This window comes from Phragmites australis, chromosome 24 (assembly GCF_958298935.1).
Source record: "Phragmites australis chromosome 24, lpPhrAust1.1, whole genome shotgun sequence".
NCBI classification, from domain to species: domain Eukaryota; kingdom Viridiplantae; phylum Streptophyta; class Magnoliopsida; order Poales; family Poaceae; genus Phragmites; species Phragmites australis.
In genome coordinates, this window is record NC_084944.1 from 15,869,355 (window position 1) to 15,890,751 (window position 21,397).

At 44.6% G+C, this 21,397-nt stretch overlaps 1 protein-coding gene across 1 annotated transcript; it reads left to right on the plus strand.

Annotated features, from left to right (window-relative positions):
* The first annotated feature begins 593 nt into the window (after positions 1 to 593).
* On the plus strand, positions 594 to 20,759 carry LOC133907208 (heterogeneous nuclear ribonucleoprotein Q-like). The gene is made up of 11 exons (XM_062349221.1): positions 594 to 1,058; positions 13,350 to 13,685; positions 13,777 to 13,866; positions 17,224 to 17,445; positions 17,526 to 17,877; positions 17,950 to 18,093; positions 18,161 to 18,312; positions 18,410 to 18,462; positions 18,568 to 18,617; positions 19,829 to 19,884; positions 20,426 to 20,759. The coding sequence occupies exons 1-9, from the start codon at positions 594 to 596 to the stop codon at positions 18,590 to 18,592; spliced, it is 1,839 nt and encodes a 612-aa protein (XP_062205205.1). The 3' UTR covers positions 18,593 to 18,617; positions 19,829 to 19,884; positions 20,426 to 20,759.
* Positions 20,760 to 21,397: the final 638 nt, after the last annotated feature.

The following is a 21,397-nucleotide window of genomic DNA, read 5'->3' on the forward strand; positions in this document are numbered from 1 at the left end:
TTATATTGTGCTGTAAAAATGTCAGCTGTCATCGAACATCTGAGGCTTAGGGCCTGTTTGTTTCAGCTGTAGATTCTAAAAAGCAGCTTATAGAAGTTGGATTATGAAAAGATGGATTGTAAAAAGCTGGATTGTGAAAAGCTTTTAGATTGTAGATTATAAAAAAATTTGATGGACAGTTTAGTAAAATAGATTTTCACAATCTATCAAAAGCTGAGAAAAACCAGCTTCTCAGATTCCCATAATCCAACCAGCAGATTTTAAAAAACTATAACCAAAAGCTGTCTGTTTGTTTCAGCTTCGGATTGTAAAAGCTGAAAGCCACAATCCGAAGCTGAAACAAACAGATCCTTAATTGCCAGAAAAAAAAATTCATCCCGAAACCCCTTCTCCTCTCCTTTCTATCTCCAATTCCTCATCCTCCCCGCTGAATCAGAAACCCTAGCTTCCCCACGCCACAAGAACGGATTACCCCATCCGCCGCCGACGATGGGAGCTCACGGACGCTCACCGTGACTGAGGGAGAGACCCGGGAGGAGGCGGTAGAGGCTGGTGCTGGGACTGCAGTTGAAGAGGGCGTTGAGGCCAAGGCGATGGAGGTGGAGGTTGCGCCTGTGGCTACGGCGGTGACTACAGTTGAGGAACCCCATGAGGTGGAGCCGGAGGTGGAGGAAGATTTTGAGGAGGCCACGGGGGTGGAGTCTGAGGACGGTGTGGAGGAGGATCCCGATGAGGAGGCGGAAGAGGACCTCGAGGAAGCGAAGGAAGGTGAGGCGAATGTGAGGGCGGAGGAGGAGGAGGCTGTGAATGGACCGGAAGCGGCGGTTAATGGGGGCGGTGATGAGGAGATCGTGATAGTGCCACTGGTGGTGGTGAAGCCCGGGGAGGCAGAGGAGGAGAAGGACAAACCTGAAGAGTCCAAGGACAAGGAGAAGAAGGAAGAGCCCAGTGAGGTGGATGAGGATTCCGAGGAGGCGGCGTTGGAGGAGGAACCCGAGGAGGTGGAAGAGAGTGCGGAGGAAGGCGAGGGGATGGCGAAGGATACCACAAAGGGCTTGGTTAGAGGCTCAGCAGTATACGGTATGTAGAGTCTATGCCATTTGAATATGCACTCTAATACTAAGTTTTAGCTGTAATGGTTATAGTCTCTCTTGTTTGCCACTGCGTTCCCACTAGATGCTATGTGTTCATTGCTGTGAGCGCAAGGGTTTAGGTGCTATGTGCGGTGGGGTGGGGTGTCACGTCCTGAAATCCGTAATTGTGTGTTTTAATCCTAAAACATGCAATTTCACCTTCATGTTCCAGTTTGGGTCACTGGAGCACCTCACTTTGAATCAATGAGGTGGGAGAAGGAAACTAAGAGAAATAAAGGAGCTAGAAGCAAGTCTGGACTTTTCCTCTAGGTAAATGAGGCCCACTTGGGTGGAAAATATCTCTCTATAGGTGGGCAACAACACTCTCTCTCCCCCTTAAACTTGCCCATACGTACTACTCACCCACTCCACCAAGTAAGGCTTTTTGAGGAAGCAAGTTGGAGTTGGCTGTCTCTCACTCTCTCTCTTAGGCTCCCTTTTTCCCCTTTGGATCCCTACCTCTGGGAGCAAGATCAAGGTAAGTATGTGGTACTCACGTGACCACCAGCTCAAGGATTACTCGTCCATCCAATTTATTTTCAGTTTCCCCGAAGGAATTCGAGCTGGTTCTGAACTTGTTTGGTGTTCTTTGGGAGAAGCAAGGAAGCAGCAGTTTTTCCTCTCTTCTCCAAGCCATTTTCCGTCGTTTCCTCCTTCAACTGGCGGTCACCAACCTCAGCAAAGGACATTGGGTGAGTCTGCTAGGCTCCCATGGCAAGTATGCTCATTTTGGTTGGATAGATCTTGAATCTGGGACTAAGGTTGCAAAGTTCTTAAAGTTCTTCAGTCTGGGAACAAATGAGGATTTATGTGGATTTGAGTTAGGAATCATGTTGCTAGGCGGTTGAGCAAAGTCTAGACTTTGTACATCCTTTTAGGCATTTTTACTTTTGATTTAGAGAGACTTCCAGGTTAGTTTAGCCCAGTTTTTCCCTTCGTAATGGCTGCTGTTCTGGAGCTGCACGAGGCTGATTTACTGTAGCACCCGAGACTGTTCATCCGAGCACTCCAGGGTAAGTTCACTGTTCATCACTACGGATACTGTTCACCCTGCGCACCCGAGCACTGTTCATCCCGAGAACTCCCGGGTACTGTTTGCCGAGCACCCGAGTACTGTTCATCTCGAGTACTCCCGGATACTGTTCACCCCGAGCAACCGAGCACTCCCGGGTACTGATCACCCCGGTACCCCCGAGCACTGTAGCAGTGGTCGCAGGGCGGTTATCAGGTTTTCCTGGAAGCTGGTAGCTTGTAAAATTTATAGTTAATTCGTACGAACTCCAAACTTCATGAGACCAGTTGCGTTGGCTTCGTAGGAACATGAACTACATGTTAAAAATGTTGAAACTCATTAAGTACGTTCTGAGAATTTATTTATTGATTAAATGTATTTCAGCTTAGTTAAAGCACAAATAGTCAATGCCATGTTCGAAAGTTGTGAGACCACTGGGAAAACTCTTGTCTTGCACAGTGCGATCTGGGAAAAATATTGTCATGTATTGTGGAGCATATTTTTCTTATATGGTCGCATTTCATACATGCTCATTACATTGCACGCGTTGCTCTCTATAGTGAACGCCGATCCGTCGATCCCGGAGGCCGTGGGCGATCGTGAGGCGCCCCACCTTTCTGATCCAGGGCAGCAAGGCAAGCATCTATCATATTGCACCGTGTCAATTCAAAATCTAATATGTTATCTACGCTTATGTATACATTGCATGTGTCGGGTACCGAGTTGGGTAGAACCTATGCCAATGCATTCTCCATTTTGGTCACGTGTCATGTGTTATTCCTTGGAGCCTAGTGGTGTCGTCGAGGTCTAATTATAGTTCGCTATGCTTAGTGGTACTTAGGCTTTCCGGTAGAAGTCGACGACGGCGTCCACCGTTGTCGCGAGCCTAGGGCTTATTACTTGTTCACACTTACGGTTGTGTTGATGATGAGTCGGTTTGGTGAGTGGTGAGTTGAGACGAGGTGTGGGTGGTGTTAGGGGTGTCATCTGCTCACGAGGAGTCCTCAGGCAGTTCGGGGAGGGAACCCGGACACCGTAGACCGCTTGCACCGGTTAAGGACCGACCGTCGGTGTAGTCGGCTTTAGCACTTACCTTACTCACCACATGCTGATATAATGGTAGGCGAGCTGATTACCTTCGCAGACGTGGTCATGTGGGTCTCGTCATAGACGGTGTGAGTCCGGTTTGAGTCCGGGCTTTTAGCGGTATTAGTTTGCTCGGGGAGTAGTTCTAATACCGCCGTGCCGAGCTATGGTTGATCCACATGGTTGGGCCTGGTTGGGAAAGGTTGTCACGGGTACCCCCTTGTGTGCATCTTAGCGGGTGGCACAAGCCGTATGGTCCCTGTGTCGTGTGGGTCCAGGAGTATCCCTCTGCAGGGTGTATAATCAGTTCGAACTGCCGCGCTCTCGGTCATGAGCATCGCTATCGCTTATCTCCACCGAGCGACCATGTTTTGGTCGTAGAGTTTCGATGTGGGTTGTGGCATGGTTGGATTGGGGTGGTTTGATCGGTATGTGGTTGGTGGTTTGGTGGGAATGGTTTGCTTTTATACACTTGTTGTTCATATATCTGTTCTGATCAGTTGGTTGGCAGGGTTTGAGTCGGTGGTTGGTTAAGTCAGTTGCTTACACCTAGAGTCTAGGTTGCTTACCGCTTAATGAACTTAAACATGTCTTAATCCTTGCTACAGCTTCAAATGCATGATCCTTGGAGTCGAGAATATATATACTCATACTGTGTAAGACTTGCTAGTACCTTCGTACTAAGGGGTGCTGCCCTTAAGTTGCTTTCAGGTTCGCAGGTTGGCGAGGAAGAGGCAGTGTTCAGCTACTTTGTGCCTGCCGATCAGAGTGGCGGGCAGGAGTAGCACCTTCTACTCCGAACTCCGGCGCTTTTGGTATGGAGCCTAAGGGCATACGGCTCCATACTCTTTTGTTGTATAGGTTTTTCTTCCGCTGCATAGTTGTTGTTGTTCCTCTTTTGTTGTAAATTGTGGAAGCAGTTGCATGTTTAATAATGGTAATCCAGTTTAATTATTTGCTCTCTATTAAACTGTGTTGTGATATTTGAGTTGGAAGGCATGTGTTCCGATCCTGGGCACAAAACACGTGCCGGGACTACTGGAATGGTATTCTGGTTAATCGTCGAGGTTGTGATTATGAATAATGATCCTCCTGATGATTAATTAGAATACTATTTGGACGGTTCCTCACAGCTTGGTATCAGAGCCTGGTTTAATTTAGTAGCCTAAACATAATTAGTGCGTTGTTTAGTAAGTCGACAACTTCACCTAAACAACCCATAATTTATGTTTATGCCTCTTCATGTCTAATATGTATTAAACTGCTATTGTTTATGCCCCTAAGTTAAAATGCGTATTATGAGTGACGTTTATATGTCTTATACCACATTATTTTGCTTTCGACCCTGCATTGATTCATGTTGAGCATTGCATCTTCGGCTTTGCATCGTCGGAAGGTAAGGTACGACGCTCGATGGCGGTTAATCACTGAGGGCTCAGCCGGATGCGAGGCAGGGGCCCGGCATGTTCCGTACGGTGATCCGTACGGGAAGTGAATACGCTAGCAATAGCGTATGAACATCCACCATGCGATGGGAGACATGGTCATCTACTCGTGTGGCGTTTACACGAGATGTTCCGTAGGGTCTACGGGAAGTGAATACGTCATTGTCGACGTATGGATTGTCGCTTGTACGGCATGTGGTACAAGGGCCGTTCGCGCTCTTACTCTTTCTAGCGCGAAGGGTACGTTCTGGATGTTATAAACTGCCTGTGATTTTGATGCTTGCAGGTGCGGTTCTTATTTTGAGAAAGAAGCGGTAGCTAGGTTCGAGCATGCATCATTTCATGGCATTCATGCATGCATTCATATTTATACAGGTATTACGGGATTCTAACAATATATCCGGCGAATGCATTGTGCTGAGTCGGAATTTGACGTTTCCCCTTTTAGTTTTACATTTCAGAATGGTTGTCACTCGGCGTGGTGGGGAGGTTCCGGAGGGTTCCGGTCAGAACAACCCTCCTCCACCGCCGATCATAGCGGATGTGCTCATGCAAATCAAGCAGAACCGCCAAGCGAATCACGCTCTCCTCCAGACGAACCAAGCGCTCCTGGAGGCTCTCGTGCGCAACGCGGCTCCTCATGGAGGAGGTGGGGCCGTGCGCCGAGACGACTTCTCGGACTTTTTGTGGACTCAGCCGCCGGTCTTCTCGCGAGCTGAGGATCCTCTGGATGCTGATCATTGGCTCCGGACGATCGAGCAGAAGCTCGCCCTTCTTCGCTGTAAGGATCACGAGAAGGCGCTCTTCACCGCCCATCAGCTTCAGGTCCCGGCGGGTGCGTGGTGGTCCGGCTTTCTGGCCATGCATCCCGCCTATCACCGCGTGTCATGGGCGGAGTTTCGCGAGGCCTTCCGCTCGTTTCACATACCGAGTGGCCTCATGGAGGCTAAGAGGCGGGAGTTTGAGGACCTCAAGCAAGGAGGTCGGGCGGTGATGGAGTACGTGCAGGTGTTCAACCACCTTGCACAATACGCTACCGAGGAGGTCAGCACGGATGCGCGCAGGCAGCGCCGCTTCGTGAATGGCCTGAACTCGAAGATGCAGGACCGGTTGTCCGCGCATAAGTTCGCCGACTTCAACGAGTTGGTGAGCACGTCGATCACGGTGGAGCTCAAGTATAAGAGCCACCAAGAGGAGAAGAGGCGGAAGAGGGGTTCCTCGTCTTCTGTGGGCGGGAGCTCGCAACGCGCCCGCTCTGAGAGTCAGCCTCCATAGTCTCAGGTGCCGTCGGCTGGCTACCCACGACCGATGTGGTTTGTACCACGTCCTGCGTTCTCCGCTCCACAGGGGCAGGCTGCACGACCAGCCGGCTCCCAAGTGAGCGTGACCGGTGGCTCAGGCGGTCCGTGCTTCAACTGCGGCCGTGTCGGCCATTTCTCGAGGGAGTGCCCGTATCCGAGGCCGGGAGCCGCGGTGAGTGCCCCGCGACCACCGCCGGCTCAGTCAGCACCGCAGTCTTCGCAGGCGACTCACGTTCCCAAGCGTGGTCGAGCTCGCCACACTACCGCCGACGAGGTTCAGGAGGGTGACACCGTCCTAATGGGTACGTTGGATATGAGTTTCAACTCTGACATCTTTTCTGCAGTGGTTTTGTTTGATTCAGGAGCCTCTCACTCCTTTATATCTTCGGATTATGTTTGGAAAAGTGGGTTGAGAGTCAGTGCTACCCACACGCCGTACCTTATAGACGCCCCAGGGGCCAAAGTTTTAATCAACCAGTGTGTGAATAAAGCGGCGGTAATTGTCAACGGAGTTCCCTTCTTTGTCAATCTGTTAGTGATGAACTCGAAGGGAATTGATGTTATTCTGGGAATGAATTGGCTCTCCAAGAACAAGGCTGTGTTGGACTGTGCTCGGCGGACCGTCACCCTCAATGGTCTGTCAGGTACTCGGGTCCAGTTAAAGCTAGAGGATGTCAAATCCTGCCTGTTCGCCGTAAAGGCTGTCCCCACCAGGGTTATGGAGACCATTCCTGTGGTGTGGGAATTTCCGGATGTCTTTCCGGATGAGTTGCCTGGAATGCCGCCTGGTAGGGCAGTGGAGTTCTCTATTGATCTCGTGCCCGGTGCGGCCTCGGTTTCGAAGAAGATGTATAAGATGTCGCCAGTTGAGCTAGTTAAGCTGAAGAAGCAGATCCAGGAGTTGCTGGCGAAGGGTTTCATTCGTCCTAGTTCCTCACCTTGGGGATGCTCGGCTCTATTCGTGAAGAAGAAGGACGACACTCTCCGGATGTGTGTTGATTACCGTCCGCTGAATGCAGTCACGGTGAAGAATGTGTATCCGCTTCCTAGGATTGACATCTTGTTTGATCAGTTGACTGGAGCCCGAGTCTTCTCAAAGATTGACTTGAGGCTGGGCTATCACCAGATCAAGGTCCGACCAGAGGATATTCCAAAGACAGCGTTCTCTACTAGATACGGCTTGTATGAGTTCACCGTTATGTCGTTTGGCTTGACTAATGCGCCGGCTTTCTTTATGTACCTCATGAACTCGGTATTCATGGAGGAGTTGGACAAGTTTGTCATTGTTTTCATCGACGACATTCTGATATACTCCAAGACTGAACAAGAGCACATTGGGCACCTCCGTATTGTTCTGGGCAGGCTCCGAGAGCATCAGCTGTATGCCAAGTTCAGCAAGTGTGAGTTCTGGCTCAGGGAGGTGGCTTTTCTGGGACATGTTCTATCAGAGAACGAGGTGGCAGTTGACCCGAGCAAGGTGCAGGATGTGCTCGACTGGGTTCAGCCCCAGAATGTCACTGAGATCCGGAGTTTTCTTGGACTTGCAGGCTATTACCGCCGGTTCATCGAGAACTTCTCCAAGGTTGCGAAGCCGATGACTGAGTTGTTGAGGCAAGGCAGTGTGTTTGAGTGGTCAGATGCCTGTGAGTCTGCCTTCCAGACATTGAAGAAGCTGCTCACGACCGCTCTAGTGCTTGCTCAGCCTGATGTGACCAGAGGGTTTGATGTGTATTGCGACGCGTCCGGCATCGGTCTCGGCTGTGTTTTGATGCAGGAGGACCGAGTCGTTGCATATGCATCCTGACAGCTGAAGCGTCATGAGGAGAACTATCCGACACATGATCTTGAACTTGCAGCTGTCGTGCACGCTCTGAAGATGTGGCGCCACTACTTGATGGGCAACTTGTGCCGTATCTACACGGATCACAAGAGCCTGAAGTACATCTTCACGCAGTCAGATTTGAACATGAGGCAGCGCAGGTGGCTTGAGTTGATCAAAGACTACGAACTGGAGGTTCACTACCATCCTGGCAAGGTGAATGTGGTCGCCGATGCTTTGAGTCGAAGGGCTCATTGTCACTGTCTTATAGCCTCGCCGATGGATTCCACGTTATGTGATGATTTCCGGCGTCTTGGGCTTGATATGGTGCCGGATGGTTTTATTGCCAATCTCGAAATCAAGTCCACGCTCATTGATGAGATTAAGGCTGCACAGAGGGATGATAAGGGTATGGCCCGAATTCGAGAGAAGAGGAAGATCGGGCAGGCCTTGTGCTTTACTGAGGATGATCAAGGCGTTATCTGGTTTGGGGACCGTCTAGTGGTTCCGAGGGTCGAGACGCTGAGGAAGAAGATCCTTGATGAGGCTCATGCTTCGTTGCTGTCCATTCACCCTGGCAGTACGAAGATGTATCAGGATTTGAAACCCCGTTTCTGGTGGACTCGCATGAAGCGGGAGATTGCTAGGTATGTGTCTGAGTGCGACGTCTGCCGAAGGGTGAAGGCTGAACACATCAAGCCTGCCGGCACACTCCAGCCTTTGCCCATTCCATCTTGGAAGTGGGAAGAAGTTGGGATGGATTTCATTACCGGCTTACCGAAGACTTCGAGTGGGTATGACTCTATTTGGGTCATCGTGGACCGGTTGACAAAGTCCGCGCATTTCCTTCCTGTCAGGACCACTTATTCTGCTAAGCAGTATGCGGAGTTGTACCTCACTAGAATTGTTTGTCTCCATGGAGTGCCGAAGAAGATCGTTTCTGATCGGGGTACACAGTTTACTTCTCATTTCTGGAGAAATTTCCAGGAGGCTATGGAAACCGAGTTGTTCCACAGCACGGCATATCACCCGCAGACGGATGGTCAGACGGAGAGGGTAAATCAGATTCTCGAAGATATGCTCCGTGCTTGTGTGCTCACTTATGGGAAGAAGTGGGACATATGCCTGCCGTTCGCGGAATTTTCGTATAACAACAGTTTCCAGGCTAGTATTGAGATGGCGCCATTCGAGGCCATTTATGGTCGGAGGTGCCGTACGCCGCTGAATTGGTCTGAATCCGGTGAGCGGGCTTTTCTGGGTCCGGATTTGGTCAAGGAGGCAGAAGACCATGTCCAGAATATCCGCAAGAGTATTCTCACAGCCCAGTCTAGGCAGAAGAGCTATGCGGATCTACGTCGCCGAGAGCTCACATTTGAGGTGGGGGATCACGTGTACCTGAAGGTCTCACCTCTCAAAGGCGTTCGTCGATTCCAAGTCCGAGGCAAATTGGCGCCTCGGTATGTTGGCCCATTTCAGATTCTTGCTCGGCGTGGAGAGGTCGCGTACCAGTTGGACTTGCCTCCGTCTCTCTCCGCCGTACACAATGTGTTCCATGTGTCACAATTGAAGAAGTGTCTCCTTGTCCCGACGGAAGTCGTTGATGTTGCACCCCAAGAGTTGCAACCGGATTTGACATATTGTGAGCGACCAATTTGTATCTTGGATGAAGCCGAGCGCAAGACACGACGCCATTCTATCAAATTCCTGAAAGTCCAATGGAGCAACCATATAGAAGCCGAAGCGACATGGGAGTGGGAAGATAAGCTCTGCTCCGAGTATCCTGAGTTCTTTAAGGACTTGTGAAAGATGTCGTAATATGGCATATTTGGAATCTCTCACATGAGTGTGCTCATCGTTCTCTCCCCGACTCGTACTGAATCTCGGGACGAGATTCTTTTTAGGGGGGGAGGTTTGTCACGTCCTGAAATCCGTAATTGTGTGTTTTAATCCTAAAACATGCAATTTCACCTTCATGTTCCAGTTTGGGTCACTGGAGCACCTCACTTTGAATCAATGAGGTGGGAGAAGGAAACTAAGAGAAATAAAGGAGCTAGAAGCAAGTCTGGACTTTTCCTCTAGGTAAATGGGGCCCACTTGGGTGGAAAATATCTCTCTATAGGTGGGCAACAACACTCTCTCTCCCCCTCAAACTTGCCCATACGTACTACTCACCCACTCCACCAGGTAAGGCTTTTTGAGGAAGCAAGTTGGAGTTGGCTATCTCTCACTCTCTCTCTTAGGCTCCCTTTTTCCCCTTTGGATCCCTACCTCTGGGAGCAAGATCAAGGTAAGTATGTGGTACTCACGTGACCACCAGCTCAAGGATTACTCGTCCATCCAATTCATTTTCAGTTTCCCCGAAGGAATTCGAGCTGGTTCTGAACTTGTTTGGTGTTCTTTGGGAGAAGCAAGGAAGCAGCAGTTTTTCCTCTCTTCTCCAAGCCATTTTCCGTCGTTTCCTCCTTCAACTGGCGGTCACCAACCTCAGCAAAGGACATTGGGTGAGTCTGCTAGGCTCCCATGGCAAGTATGCTCATTTTGGTTGGATAGATCTTAAATCTGGGACTAAAGTTGCAAAGTTCTTAAAGTTCTTCAGTCTGGGAACAAATGAGGATTTATGTGGATTTGAGTTAGGAATCATGTTGCTAGGCGGTTGAGCAAAGTCTAGACTCTGTACATCTTTTTAGGCATTTTTACTTTTGATTTAGAGAGACTTCCAGGTTAGTTTAGCCCAGTTTTTCCCTTCGTAATGGCTGATGTTCTGGAACTGCACGAGGCTGATTTACTGTAGCACCCGAGTACTGTTTACCCGAGCACTCCGGATACTGTTTACCCCGAGCACCCGAGCACTGTTCATCCCGAGAACTCCCGGGTACTGCTTACCGAGCACCCGAGCACTGTTCATCTCGAGTACTTCCGGGTACTGTTCACCCCGAGCAACCGAGCACGGTTCATCCCGAGCACTCCCGGGTACTGATCACCCCGGTACCCCCGAGCACTGTAGCAGTGGTCGCAGGGCGGTTATCAGGCTTTTCTGGAAGCTGGTAGCTTGTAAAATTCATAGTTAATTCGTACGAACTCCAAACGTCATGAGACCAGTTGCGTTGGCTTCGTAGGAACATGAACTACATGTTAAAAATGTTGAAACTCATTAAGTACGTTCTGAGAATTTATTTATTGATTAAATGTATTTCAGCTTAGTTAAAGCACAAATAGTCAATGCCATGTTTGAAAGTTGTGAGACCACTGGGAAAACTCTTGTCTTGCACAGTGCGATCTGGAAAAAATATTGTCATGTATTGTGGAGCATATTTTTCTTATATGGTCGCATTTCATACATGCTCATTACATTGCACGCGTTGCTCTCTATAGTGAACGCCGATCCGTCGATCCCGGAGGCCGTGGGCGATCGTGAGGCGCCCCACCTTTCTGATCCAGGGCAGCAAGGCAAGCATCTATCATATTGCACCGTGTCAATTCAAAATCTAATATGTTATCTACGCTTATGTATACATTGCATGTGTCGGGTACCGAGTTGGGTAGAACCTATGCCAATGCATTCTCCCATTTCGGTCACGTGTCATGTGTTATTCCTTGGAGCCTAGTGGTGTCGTCGAGGTCTAATTATAGTTCGCTATGCTTAGTGGTACTTAGGATTTCCGGTAGAAGTCGACGACGGCGTCCACCGTTGTCGCGAGCCTAGGGCTTATTACTTGTTCACACTTACGGTTGTGTTGATGATGAGTCGGTTTGGTGAGTGGTGAGTTGAGACGAGGTGTGGGTGATGTTAGGGGTGTCATCTGCTCACGAGGAGTCCTCAGGCAGTTCGGGGAGGGAACCCGGACACCGTAGACCGCTTGCACCGGTTAAGGACCGACCGTCGGTGTAGTCGGCTTTAGCACTTACCTTACTCACCACATGCTGATATAATGGTAGGCGAGCTGATTATCTTCGCAGACGTGGTCATGTGGGCCTCGTCATAGACGGTGTGAGTCCGGTTTGAGTCCGGGCTTTTAGCGGTATTAGTTTGCTCGGGGAGTAGTTCTAATACCGCCGTGCCGAGCTATGGTTGATCCACATGGTTGGGCCTGGTTGGGAAAGGTTGTCACGGGTACCCCCTTGTGTGCATCTTAGCGGGTGGCACAAGCCGTATGGTCCCTGTGTCGTGTGGGTCCAGGAGTATCCCCCTGCAGGGTGTATAATCAGTTCGAACTGCCGCGCTCTCGGTCATGAGCATCGCTATCGCTTATCTCCACCGAGCGACCATGTTTTGGTCGTAGAGTTTCGATGTGGGTTGTGGCATGGTTGGATTGGGGTGGTTTGGTCGGTATGTGGTTGGTGGTTTGGTGGGAATGGTTTGCTTTTATACACTTGTTGTTCATATATCTGTTCTGATCAGTTGGTTGGCAGGGTTTGAGTCGGTGGTTGGTTAAGTCAGTTGCTTACACCTAGAGTCTAGGTTGCTTACCGCTTAATGAACTTAAACATGTCTTAATCCTTGCTACAGCTTCAAATGCATGATCCTTGGAGTCGAGAATATATATATTCATACTGTGTAAGACTTGCTAGTACCTTCGTACTAAGGGGTGCTGCCCTTAAGTTGCTTTCAGGTTCGCAGGTTGGCGAGGAAGAGGCAGTGTTCAGCTACTTTGTGCCTGCCGATCAGAGTGGCGGGCAGGAGTAGCACCTTCTACTCCGAACTCCGGCGCTTTTGGTATGGAGCCTAAGGGCATACGGCTCCATACTCTTTTGTTGTATAGGTTTTTCTTCCGCTGCATAGTTGTTGTTGTTCCTCTTTTGTTGTAAATTGTGGAAGCAGTTGCATGTTTAATAATGGTAATCCAGTTTAATTATTTGCTCTCTATTAAACTGTGTTGTGATATTTGAGTTGGAAGGCATGTGCTCCGATCCTGGGCACAAAACACGTGCCGGGACTACCGGAATGGTATTCTGGTTAATCGTCGAGGTTGTAATTATGAATAATGATCCTCCTGATGATTAATTAGAATACTATTTGGACGGTTCCTCACATGGGGTGTATGGGAACTTAACGTACATTGTATAAGAAATCAGAGTTTGTTTAGCCTACATTATGAGATTGTGCGCGCTTAGTTGCATATTTTGTTAGATGATGCAAATACAGCAGTTTAATGTTTCATCTCTGTTCAATTTTGTCAGTTACCCTTTTAGACTGAGTGCTATTTGAGGTCATGTCTCTGCATAGTTGGAGTATTCATTCTAGTTTTAATCTATTAGAATCAATTATTAAAATAACAGGAGAAAAGAGTAAAAGAGGTCAGTACTGTATACTCATATTTATGAGTATGAATATTAAGATCTATTTACGCAATTTTTGTATTTAAAATATTTTTTGATTGCTCAGCTGTCAGCACTATAAGTGCTTATATTTCTTGCCAGGTCAATCTTTGAAAGTTCCCACTCATTTATAGTTGTGTTTCTGTGTCCTACCTTATTTGTCGAACCACTTGGTGGTGGTAAAAGAGTCACTTTTTCCATATATTTACTACAGACATGAACTAAATACTCAAAAAGAAACCTGGAGGATTTGGAGGTAATGGTAAGCATGGCGACAACAATAAGGATAAAGTTGCTGACATATCGAGCAATGATGGCGATGCTGGTGGAAGTGGATGTGGTGTTGTGCAAGACGGTGAACTTGCTGGAGACCTTGAAATATTTGTTGACGAATTGCCTAAGGACTGTGTTGAGGTAGATTTTACAATGGTCTTTGCTCAATGTGGGGAGATCAAATTCGTAAGGATAATAAAAAACTCATCAAACGGAAAGAGCAAAGACATTGGATTTGTTGGTTATGTGAATATTGAAGCTGCAAAGAAGGCTCTTGCTGAATTTAAGGAGGGAATTGAGGTTTTGACACAATCCCTTTGCATAGTTCTTTTAGTATGTCATATCTTAATGCATAATAATCATATTACGTTTTGCATATTGTGTTCATCAGGTCAAAGGAAAAAAGGTCAGGGTATCTGCTTGTCAAGATAATAATACCCTTTACCTTGGAAACATCTGCAAGAGATGGACAAAAGATCAGGCATGATATAACATACTTTACTTGATCTCCACTAAACTTTTCCTTTTATAATCCTTTGAAATTCGTATGACATTTTGGACATTTCAAATTGCTAGAGGCTATATCTTGAATATATTTGAAAGTGAAAATATTCCATTATTACCAAGTATTTATTTAGGCTGCTTCTGCAGATACTGAACTTAAACAAATTCAAGTAATCTTCATTTGTGTCTTTCTGTTTGGTATCTCCATGGTGTAAGTCTAAGTATGCTAAATTGTTCAATTTGTTCAAGCGAGTAAATAATAGTTATTTGAAGTCTGAACTATCGTGCTATTTTAAATCTTTAATTAATAACAAAAAGTAGGTTGTAGTCATTAATGAAGAGTCATAAACTACTATGAGCTGCTGCTGAATGTTTTCTTATAACTTACCTTGTTTAAACAAATACATAGAGCTGAAATGATTGTTAGTTAATGGCTTAATGCACATAGCTGAAATGATTGTTAGTTAATGGCTTAATGCAGCCATTGGAAGGCTGAAATAGCTATCTATTATAAGGAATAAGGTTTAAAGTTGATTTTTCCTTCTAATACACTAAAGATGTTAGAAACACTAATGTTTTATGTAAATTTCACAATACATAGATACATATAGCCATTGTTAATGAGTAATGTTAGATGTAAAAGTGTAGGAGAAATTACTTATTATGTACAACATTACTTGCAATTACAAACATGAGATATATTCTTGAATCCCGAAATTGAGCAAATTAGTAAGATTAAATAATAGGTTATATCTAGGTTCATTTACAAACTAAATTGAGCCAGGGGGCAATTTTTTAGTAAGAACTTAATTCTATCTTGAATTGTATTTCCTAGAAAGTTTAGATTGGCTAATCTTCTATTCATACTGAACAGTTTATACTTCACTATTTCATTCTTATGAAATAAAAGGAGAACATAGTTTCAGAATTCTCTAAATGATCACAATATGGAGAACTTTTATCATTTGTTTTATTTTTTTTTCTTTTTTAGGTGCTGAACACCTTAAAAAGTATAGGAATTGGAAAACTTGAGATGAATTATCCCACAGATAAAAAGGGAAGAAGCAGAGGGTTTGCTTTTCTTGAATTTGCCTCTCACTACTATGCCAGAGCTGCATTTCATCGGTTAATGAGACCAGATGCTATTTTTGGCATTGAGAGAAGCGCGAAAGTATCTTTTGCCCGAACCCCTGCAAAATCTAATGAGGAGTTTCTTATGGAGGTAAACATCCATTGCCAGTTGAATATATTCTAAGATCTTTTGTGGAGTATCAATATTGTTTTAATTACATATTCTAATTCTTTTAATATCAGAAGTCATTGAGACTAGTAATGAACTAGGTTTCATGAAAGCTTGTGTCAGAAATAGCAGTTAATAATATGCAGGTCCTGGTTATGGCTCTTGTTTTTTCAGACTAGTGGGGTACAGTTTGTTAGGTGGTTTGTTTGTTTGAACTTTTGGAAACAGATAAATTTTGGTTGTGCATTTGTGGAAACTGAATCGTTTACAACCTTAAGCACAATAAATGTGCCAAAAACATTGGTAATCGCCTCTTTTTTTTTCAGTTGATACTTTAAACTTGTAGTAAAAAGGATACCTTAAGCTCAGTATGATCTTCTTCCCATGAGTAGCAGAAGCTGATTGTCTTCTTATTTGGATGGATGAAACATAAACTAAGAAATGCTTAATGTGGCATTATGGCTCCAACAATATAGAGAAAACTTTAAAAGCCAACTCACATGTCACGGGCATTGTCAAAAACTACGCCATGACTCCAAAGTTTGCAGTAAATCACCCACAACTCTAATCAGCTGTCAAACAACACCCTAAACTTCCCTGTTGACCTGCTAACATGGCAAAAACCATACGTCCAGCTTGGTGTGTGTGACCTGCAAGCTGACGTGGACTTGAAGGGAGCCGACCCACTTCAGTTTCTTGTATCGGTGTCTTGCGTGTATTGAACAAGAGAAGGTGGCATACCTCTTGCACACTGGTGAAATGGAGGACCACCTCTTGTGCGGTGGCTCTGCATTGTCATCTGCCCCTTTGCTCCACTGCCTTCCTAGTGGTGAGCAACATTGTCACTGAAGCCCTAGTCTTCTTGTTTGCCAGCGCCTGCAAGATGTATGACACCTTTTCTGTTTTGCTGCGTGCGCTTGACTGGAACTAGAGAACATAAGCGAATGACTGCAACATTTTTGATCGAGTGATCAATCTCCCCGACTATCTATTGCTGGAACATTTATATCACGATGTAATGCATTCATTTGTCTTGTTTTATTAATTCGTTATTACCCCTTGACAAAAGAAAAAAAAACTAAAAATCAGCCCTATTTACTTCTAGCAACATAGTGTATTGGCACTTGAGATCCAATACGCAAAGAGCTCAAGAAAGGAAAAATCCCTCTATTCACCACGCTGAGGCCCCTCTAGCCCATTTTCTCCATTTTCCTCGTCGCTCAGAATCCACTCAATTTTCTTTTGTCGCCGCATCTCTCATTCTCCGTCTCCTTTAAATTGTGTGGTTGTCTTCCTGGCAGCTCCAGTCAACACCTGGGTGCTACGTGCTAGGTGCTTTCCACCAACGCTTCCTGTCTGCTTTCGAAGCTACCAGATCCTATTATTTCAAATTTTGGTTTAGCCAGCCTAGACGCCACCTGGGCGCTAGGTGCCACCGGCCGGACTAGTGCCTAATCGCTGCCTAGACTAACCAGTGATTAAGCTCTAAGCCACCCCACAGGCCGCCTAGCACCGTGTGCTTTCTAAAGCACTGCTACACGGATGGCATGGCACAGTTCATCAACCATTGGCTGTTCATTGCCATGTTTAAAATCTTCAAGTACTGCATGTTGGAAAGGACTATCTTCTGTCTATAGTCTTCAGAATTTATGTTCATTTTCTCATTCTGGATATCGGATTTAGGATCAATAAATTCTGTGATGCAGGTGCTCAATCCAGATCTCTAACTCCAGTACTTAGATCTGGGGTTGTCATTGACCTTTGACCGTGCTAACTACGTTTTGGGCAACTGGTTATTGGGGATGAAGAACTAATTTGAACCACTTTTAGATTAGGTGATTTTATTCCTAGCTAGCCAAATGACCTTCGCTGGAAAACCAGAAGCTTTTTTTTATATTGGTCTGTGAAATCCTAGAAAGGTATGTCAGAACAATAGGCAATTTCTGCATACCCCAGCCAAATGAAATATTACGTTTGGTATGCAGACCTGCATTTAACAATTGAGATGCACTTTCGACAATCTTTTAGTACTTAATTTGTCCATAGGTTGTGACATCATTTCTTTGAATCTGATCTGATCTCTATTCTTTGCAGGTTACAACTGTATACTTGGAGCATGTTCCTCTTTATTGGGATGAGGGGAAAATCGAAGAATGCTGTGACGGATATGGAAAGATTCAGAATGTTAACCTTTTCCAGATATCAAACAACACAGAAAAGAAATCTTTTTCTTTTGTTGAATTCTCATCCAGCAAGAGTGCAATAGCTTGTGTGGAAGGAATAAACAATGCAAAGATTGGTGAGGGAGGCTTTAAGGTACTCTGAATTCTGTTTTCTGGAGTCCTTTATTTGTTTTTGCTAGATTGCTGACATGGCTGTTCTCTTTCGTTACCTAGTTGTCTGCAAGTCTTGCTCAGCCTAAAGGTGGGATTAAGGTTAATAATGGTACAACTTCGGAAGATGCTAACACATCTAAGAAGAAAAAAGATGACACAGAGGTTGTTGAGAATAAGTCACCACATAAAGTGCCAAAACTTAATAAGAGCGAAGTAACCTCTCAGACAAAGGGGGTCGTCGTGAAGAAGAGTTCACCAAATGAACTGCCAAAAGGTAATGAGAGCAAGCTAGCCTCTCAAGGTACTACAGAAGTACTACAAACATCCAACCCTTCTAAAGGGAAAAGGACAGTTAGAAAAAATATAAATACCTCTGTAAACCAACGACCATTGAAGAAAAACCGGAGTAAACGTAGGTTCTCTCTCATGGTTCATTGAACTAATTTGATGAACCGAAACTGTTTCTTATACTTGTGAATTGCAGGTAGCGTTAATGAGAGCAGGCTCTCCTATCAAGGTGCTGCAGAAGTAATGCAAACATCCAACTCTTCCAAAAGGAAAAGGAAAGCTGGAAATAACAGAAAGACCTATATAAATGAAAGACCGTCAAAGAAAGCACAGAACAATTGTATGTTCTCTCTTCATTGATAAGTTATTTGATGAACTAGAACTATTTCTTATACTTGAACGTGCAGGTGATGCTCTGACAAGACCTTCCAACACAACACAGCTTGATGGTTATGCTAGGGGTACAGGGCAATCTGCAGAACCTCGATATGCATCTAACTCTCAAGCCTACCCCAGTGTGCGTGCAACTTCAAGATCTAAAGCACATTCCTCTGATCTGGTACTACTTGAAAGTTCTTGATCTTGACATTCTTATTCTCACCTACCAATTTATCATATTTTCATCTATGAATTGCTTTTGTATTAATCTTTTTCAGGAACCTCATGCTGGATACATTCCTCCTGCAAGTCGAGTTCACAGCACCCATGCGTATGATCAGCAAAGTTTTCAATTTTTGCAAGTTGTTACTTATTTGGTACTGTTTATATCTGGCTGAGCTTGAAATTAATTTTGGTTTTATTTATGCTCTCACAGAAGTGCACAGTACAATATCCATTAGACAGATGTTCTTCCTTATGCTAGAGGTACACTATTGAAAACTATATATTTCATTAGCTAGGCATTTGTTAATATTTATAATAAGCACACATTAATAGGCCTGAAATCATCGACATTCAAGTTTACCTTGAAACCATCTCGTTACTGTTTAAATGTTACAGTATTTTAAGGCTGCCGCAGTTTTTCATGTATTGTGTATGAAATACCATATTTGTGAATATGACAGTTTAGCACCAAGACAAACCATGCCTCTTTTGGTAGTTGCAGTATCTAGTTTTTAACCCTAATCAATAAATGTTGGGGTAACTATTATTATGTTTTTTTTAAAAAAAAATGTACATGCTTGCTTTCTACTAGCACATGTATTTTGATTAAACCTTAGGTGGACCAATACGTGATTGTAACAGCGAGAAACTTAATACATCAGGTTATATCTAAGGTGAGATACAGGGGGTTATGCGCTTCTAATATTTTTAGTGTATCTAATGAATTACACAAGAACAATTTTATGTTATTGTAGCGGTATGTAACTGTAGTGAACCATGTTATGGTATTGTAGCGGTATGTACCTAGTAGCAGTGGGTCTTGGCGAGGATTAGGAAGGGCTGTATTGCAGAGTTGTTGACTTGTCTTGCCCATAAAGTTAGGGGAAAATATTCAATGCAAACCGCCCACTCGGTGGAATCGTGAAACCCCCCAAAGAACCATATCTAGAAGTTCTAGAAAATTTCTGAAAAAAATCACACAAGTAGAGGAGGGGGTGACATACATGCATGTAAAATATCAATACCAAACTCAACTTAGTTTGTGAAATATGAAATCGACAAATTGCGAAGAAAGAGTGAAGAAAAAGAGAAAAAAAACAGTGTATGTGCTATTGTGCTGTATTTTTGTCTTTTTCTTCACGGTTTGTCAATTTCATATCTCACAAACTAAGTTGAGTTTGGTCTCGAAATTTTATATGCATTTATGTCACCCCACTGATTGTGTGATTTTCTTTCAGAATTTTTAATAACTTAGATATGGTTTTTTGGGTTTTTTTTCAGATTCCACCGAGTGGGTGGTTTGCATTGATTATTTTCCCGTAAGTTAGGATAGGAACTGAAAGATATGGAAGTTTAAGATAAGCTGTATATTAGTTTCCTTTTAAGTTAGATTGTTTTATGTCTATTAGTTGCTTTATTTCCTAGTTTTTACTAGTTCCCAATCTGATTTTTTTGTTTCTTCCTTGGAGCAGAAACAGCAGCTCCACACCCAATCTATTCTGATTACACAAGCCATGCTGGCTATCAGGTAACTCCTGTTACTCATGGTGATTCTATTGCTTGATTTGCTATATTGATTTCCAGTTAGGGTTAGTTAAAGTTAATATGAATTATCACTAGGGCGCATATAATGACTCATGTTTTAAAGTATGAATCATCGCTTATATATACAAGATAAAATTACTAAACTGACATGGTTTTAAAAAATAATCGTTTTAGAATGTATGATGATCATATCATGATTAGAAGGCATTTGATGCTCAATGTTCAGGAAACAAGAACCAGGCAAAATCCCGAACCTTGTCCTGTTTTTCTGGCAAAAGACCTTCCGATATTGGTTTGATATTATTGATTTTTTTCAATTCAAATGTTTCCACATACTGAATAAATTATTGTGCATACTCCAAGGCCTGTAGGGCGTAGACACCCCAACAGTTTTTGTTTGATAGGTCTGGATCGACACCCTGGATGCCATATCAAGTGCCTGATGTTTGCAAATCCTCACTGGATCTTTCTGAAGTTTTGCAGTTACATTAGCCATGTCTGAGTTATTGTTGTTGTCCTTGCAGGCTGGATATATGTGTACCCTCCCCCTCCACCTCCAAGTGGATCTTATTACCTAAGGAGAGGTGATTACTAACATCCCTCCAAGAAGAGGTGATTACTAACTAAAATACAAGTGTTGGCTCCGTGGTAACAGAATCGGTCCCGGTTGCCAGGCACCCTTACTCGGAAAGAAGTTTAGATGACCCCCATAAGTTCTATTCTGGTTGCGAACTGAGCTATCTTTGTGGTGGAACCTGGGATTTAAGTCTTAGACTCATGGATGCTCATATTTTCTCAGAATTAAATCTTTAGAGGTATTTCAGTGGTCAAAGCGTATACCTTCGCTATGCGAGTTTATGTTTTCAATCTTGTTTATGCATGTATTATGACAGACCTATATGGGGGTGTGTGAGTGTGTGTTGGACTTGTACTTTGAAAAAAATATTATATTCTAGTTCAAAGAATGTTGTTTCCCTTGAACCTTCCTATTTAGTTGAAAGGGAAGTGATGATAAAAATTGTGCAACCCTGCACCCCGTTTGCTTGTTAAAGAATAAAAATGTTCACCCTAATTGATAGAGTGTTTCAAGAGCGTGTGCTGTGCGTTTGCGTAGGTAGCATTAATACTGACCAGATTGAATGGTAGTCGAAGGCACTTGACCTGTACGCTGTTATTACTCGCTTGTCATCAACCCAACTGTCCCTATGAGCGGTTGGAGTGATGCCTTCCAATCGCACTATGGAAGACTCGTGGTGGTATTTAGGGCCTAGACCCTTGGAGGGACCCATGGATCAGTCAGATAGAGCCTATTGCCAATAGAATTTTGTATGGTGTTGATTAAGTGTCCAAGGACACTGTTGTGCAACAACCGCAGAGTAAAAGTACGTTTGGATCCGTGACTCAAAACATACAATAATTTGATGTATTAAAGCACCCCCTATAAAAATCCACCGTGTACAAGCATGTTTAGATCTGAGTGTTGGTAATGGCCTATT

Coding starts and splice junctions, on each gene's coding strand:
- LOC133907208 (XM_062349221.1), top strand. CDS start 594: ATGGAGGTGGAGGTTGCGCCTGTGGCTACGGCGGTGACTACAGTTGAG. Junction 1,059..13,349: donor AGGATACCACAAAGGGCTTG/GTTAGAGGCTCA, acceptor ATACTCAAAAAG/AAACCTGGAGGATTTGGAGG. Junction 17,446..17,525: donor TTGGTGAGGGAGGCTTTAAG/GTACTCTGAATT, acceptor TTCGTTACCTAG/TTGTCTGCAAGTCTTGCTCA.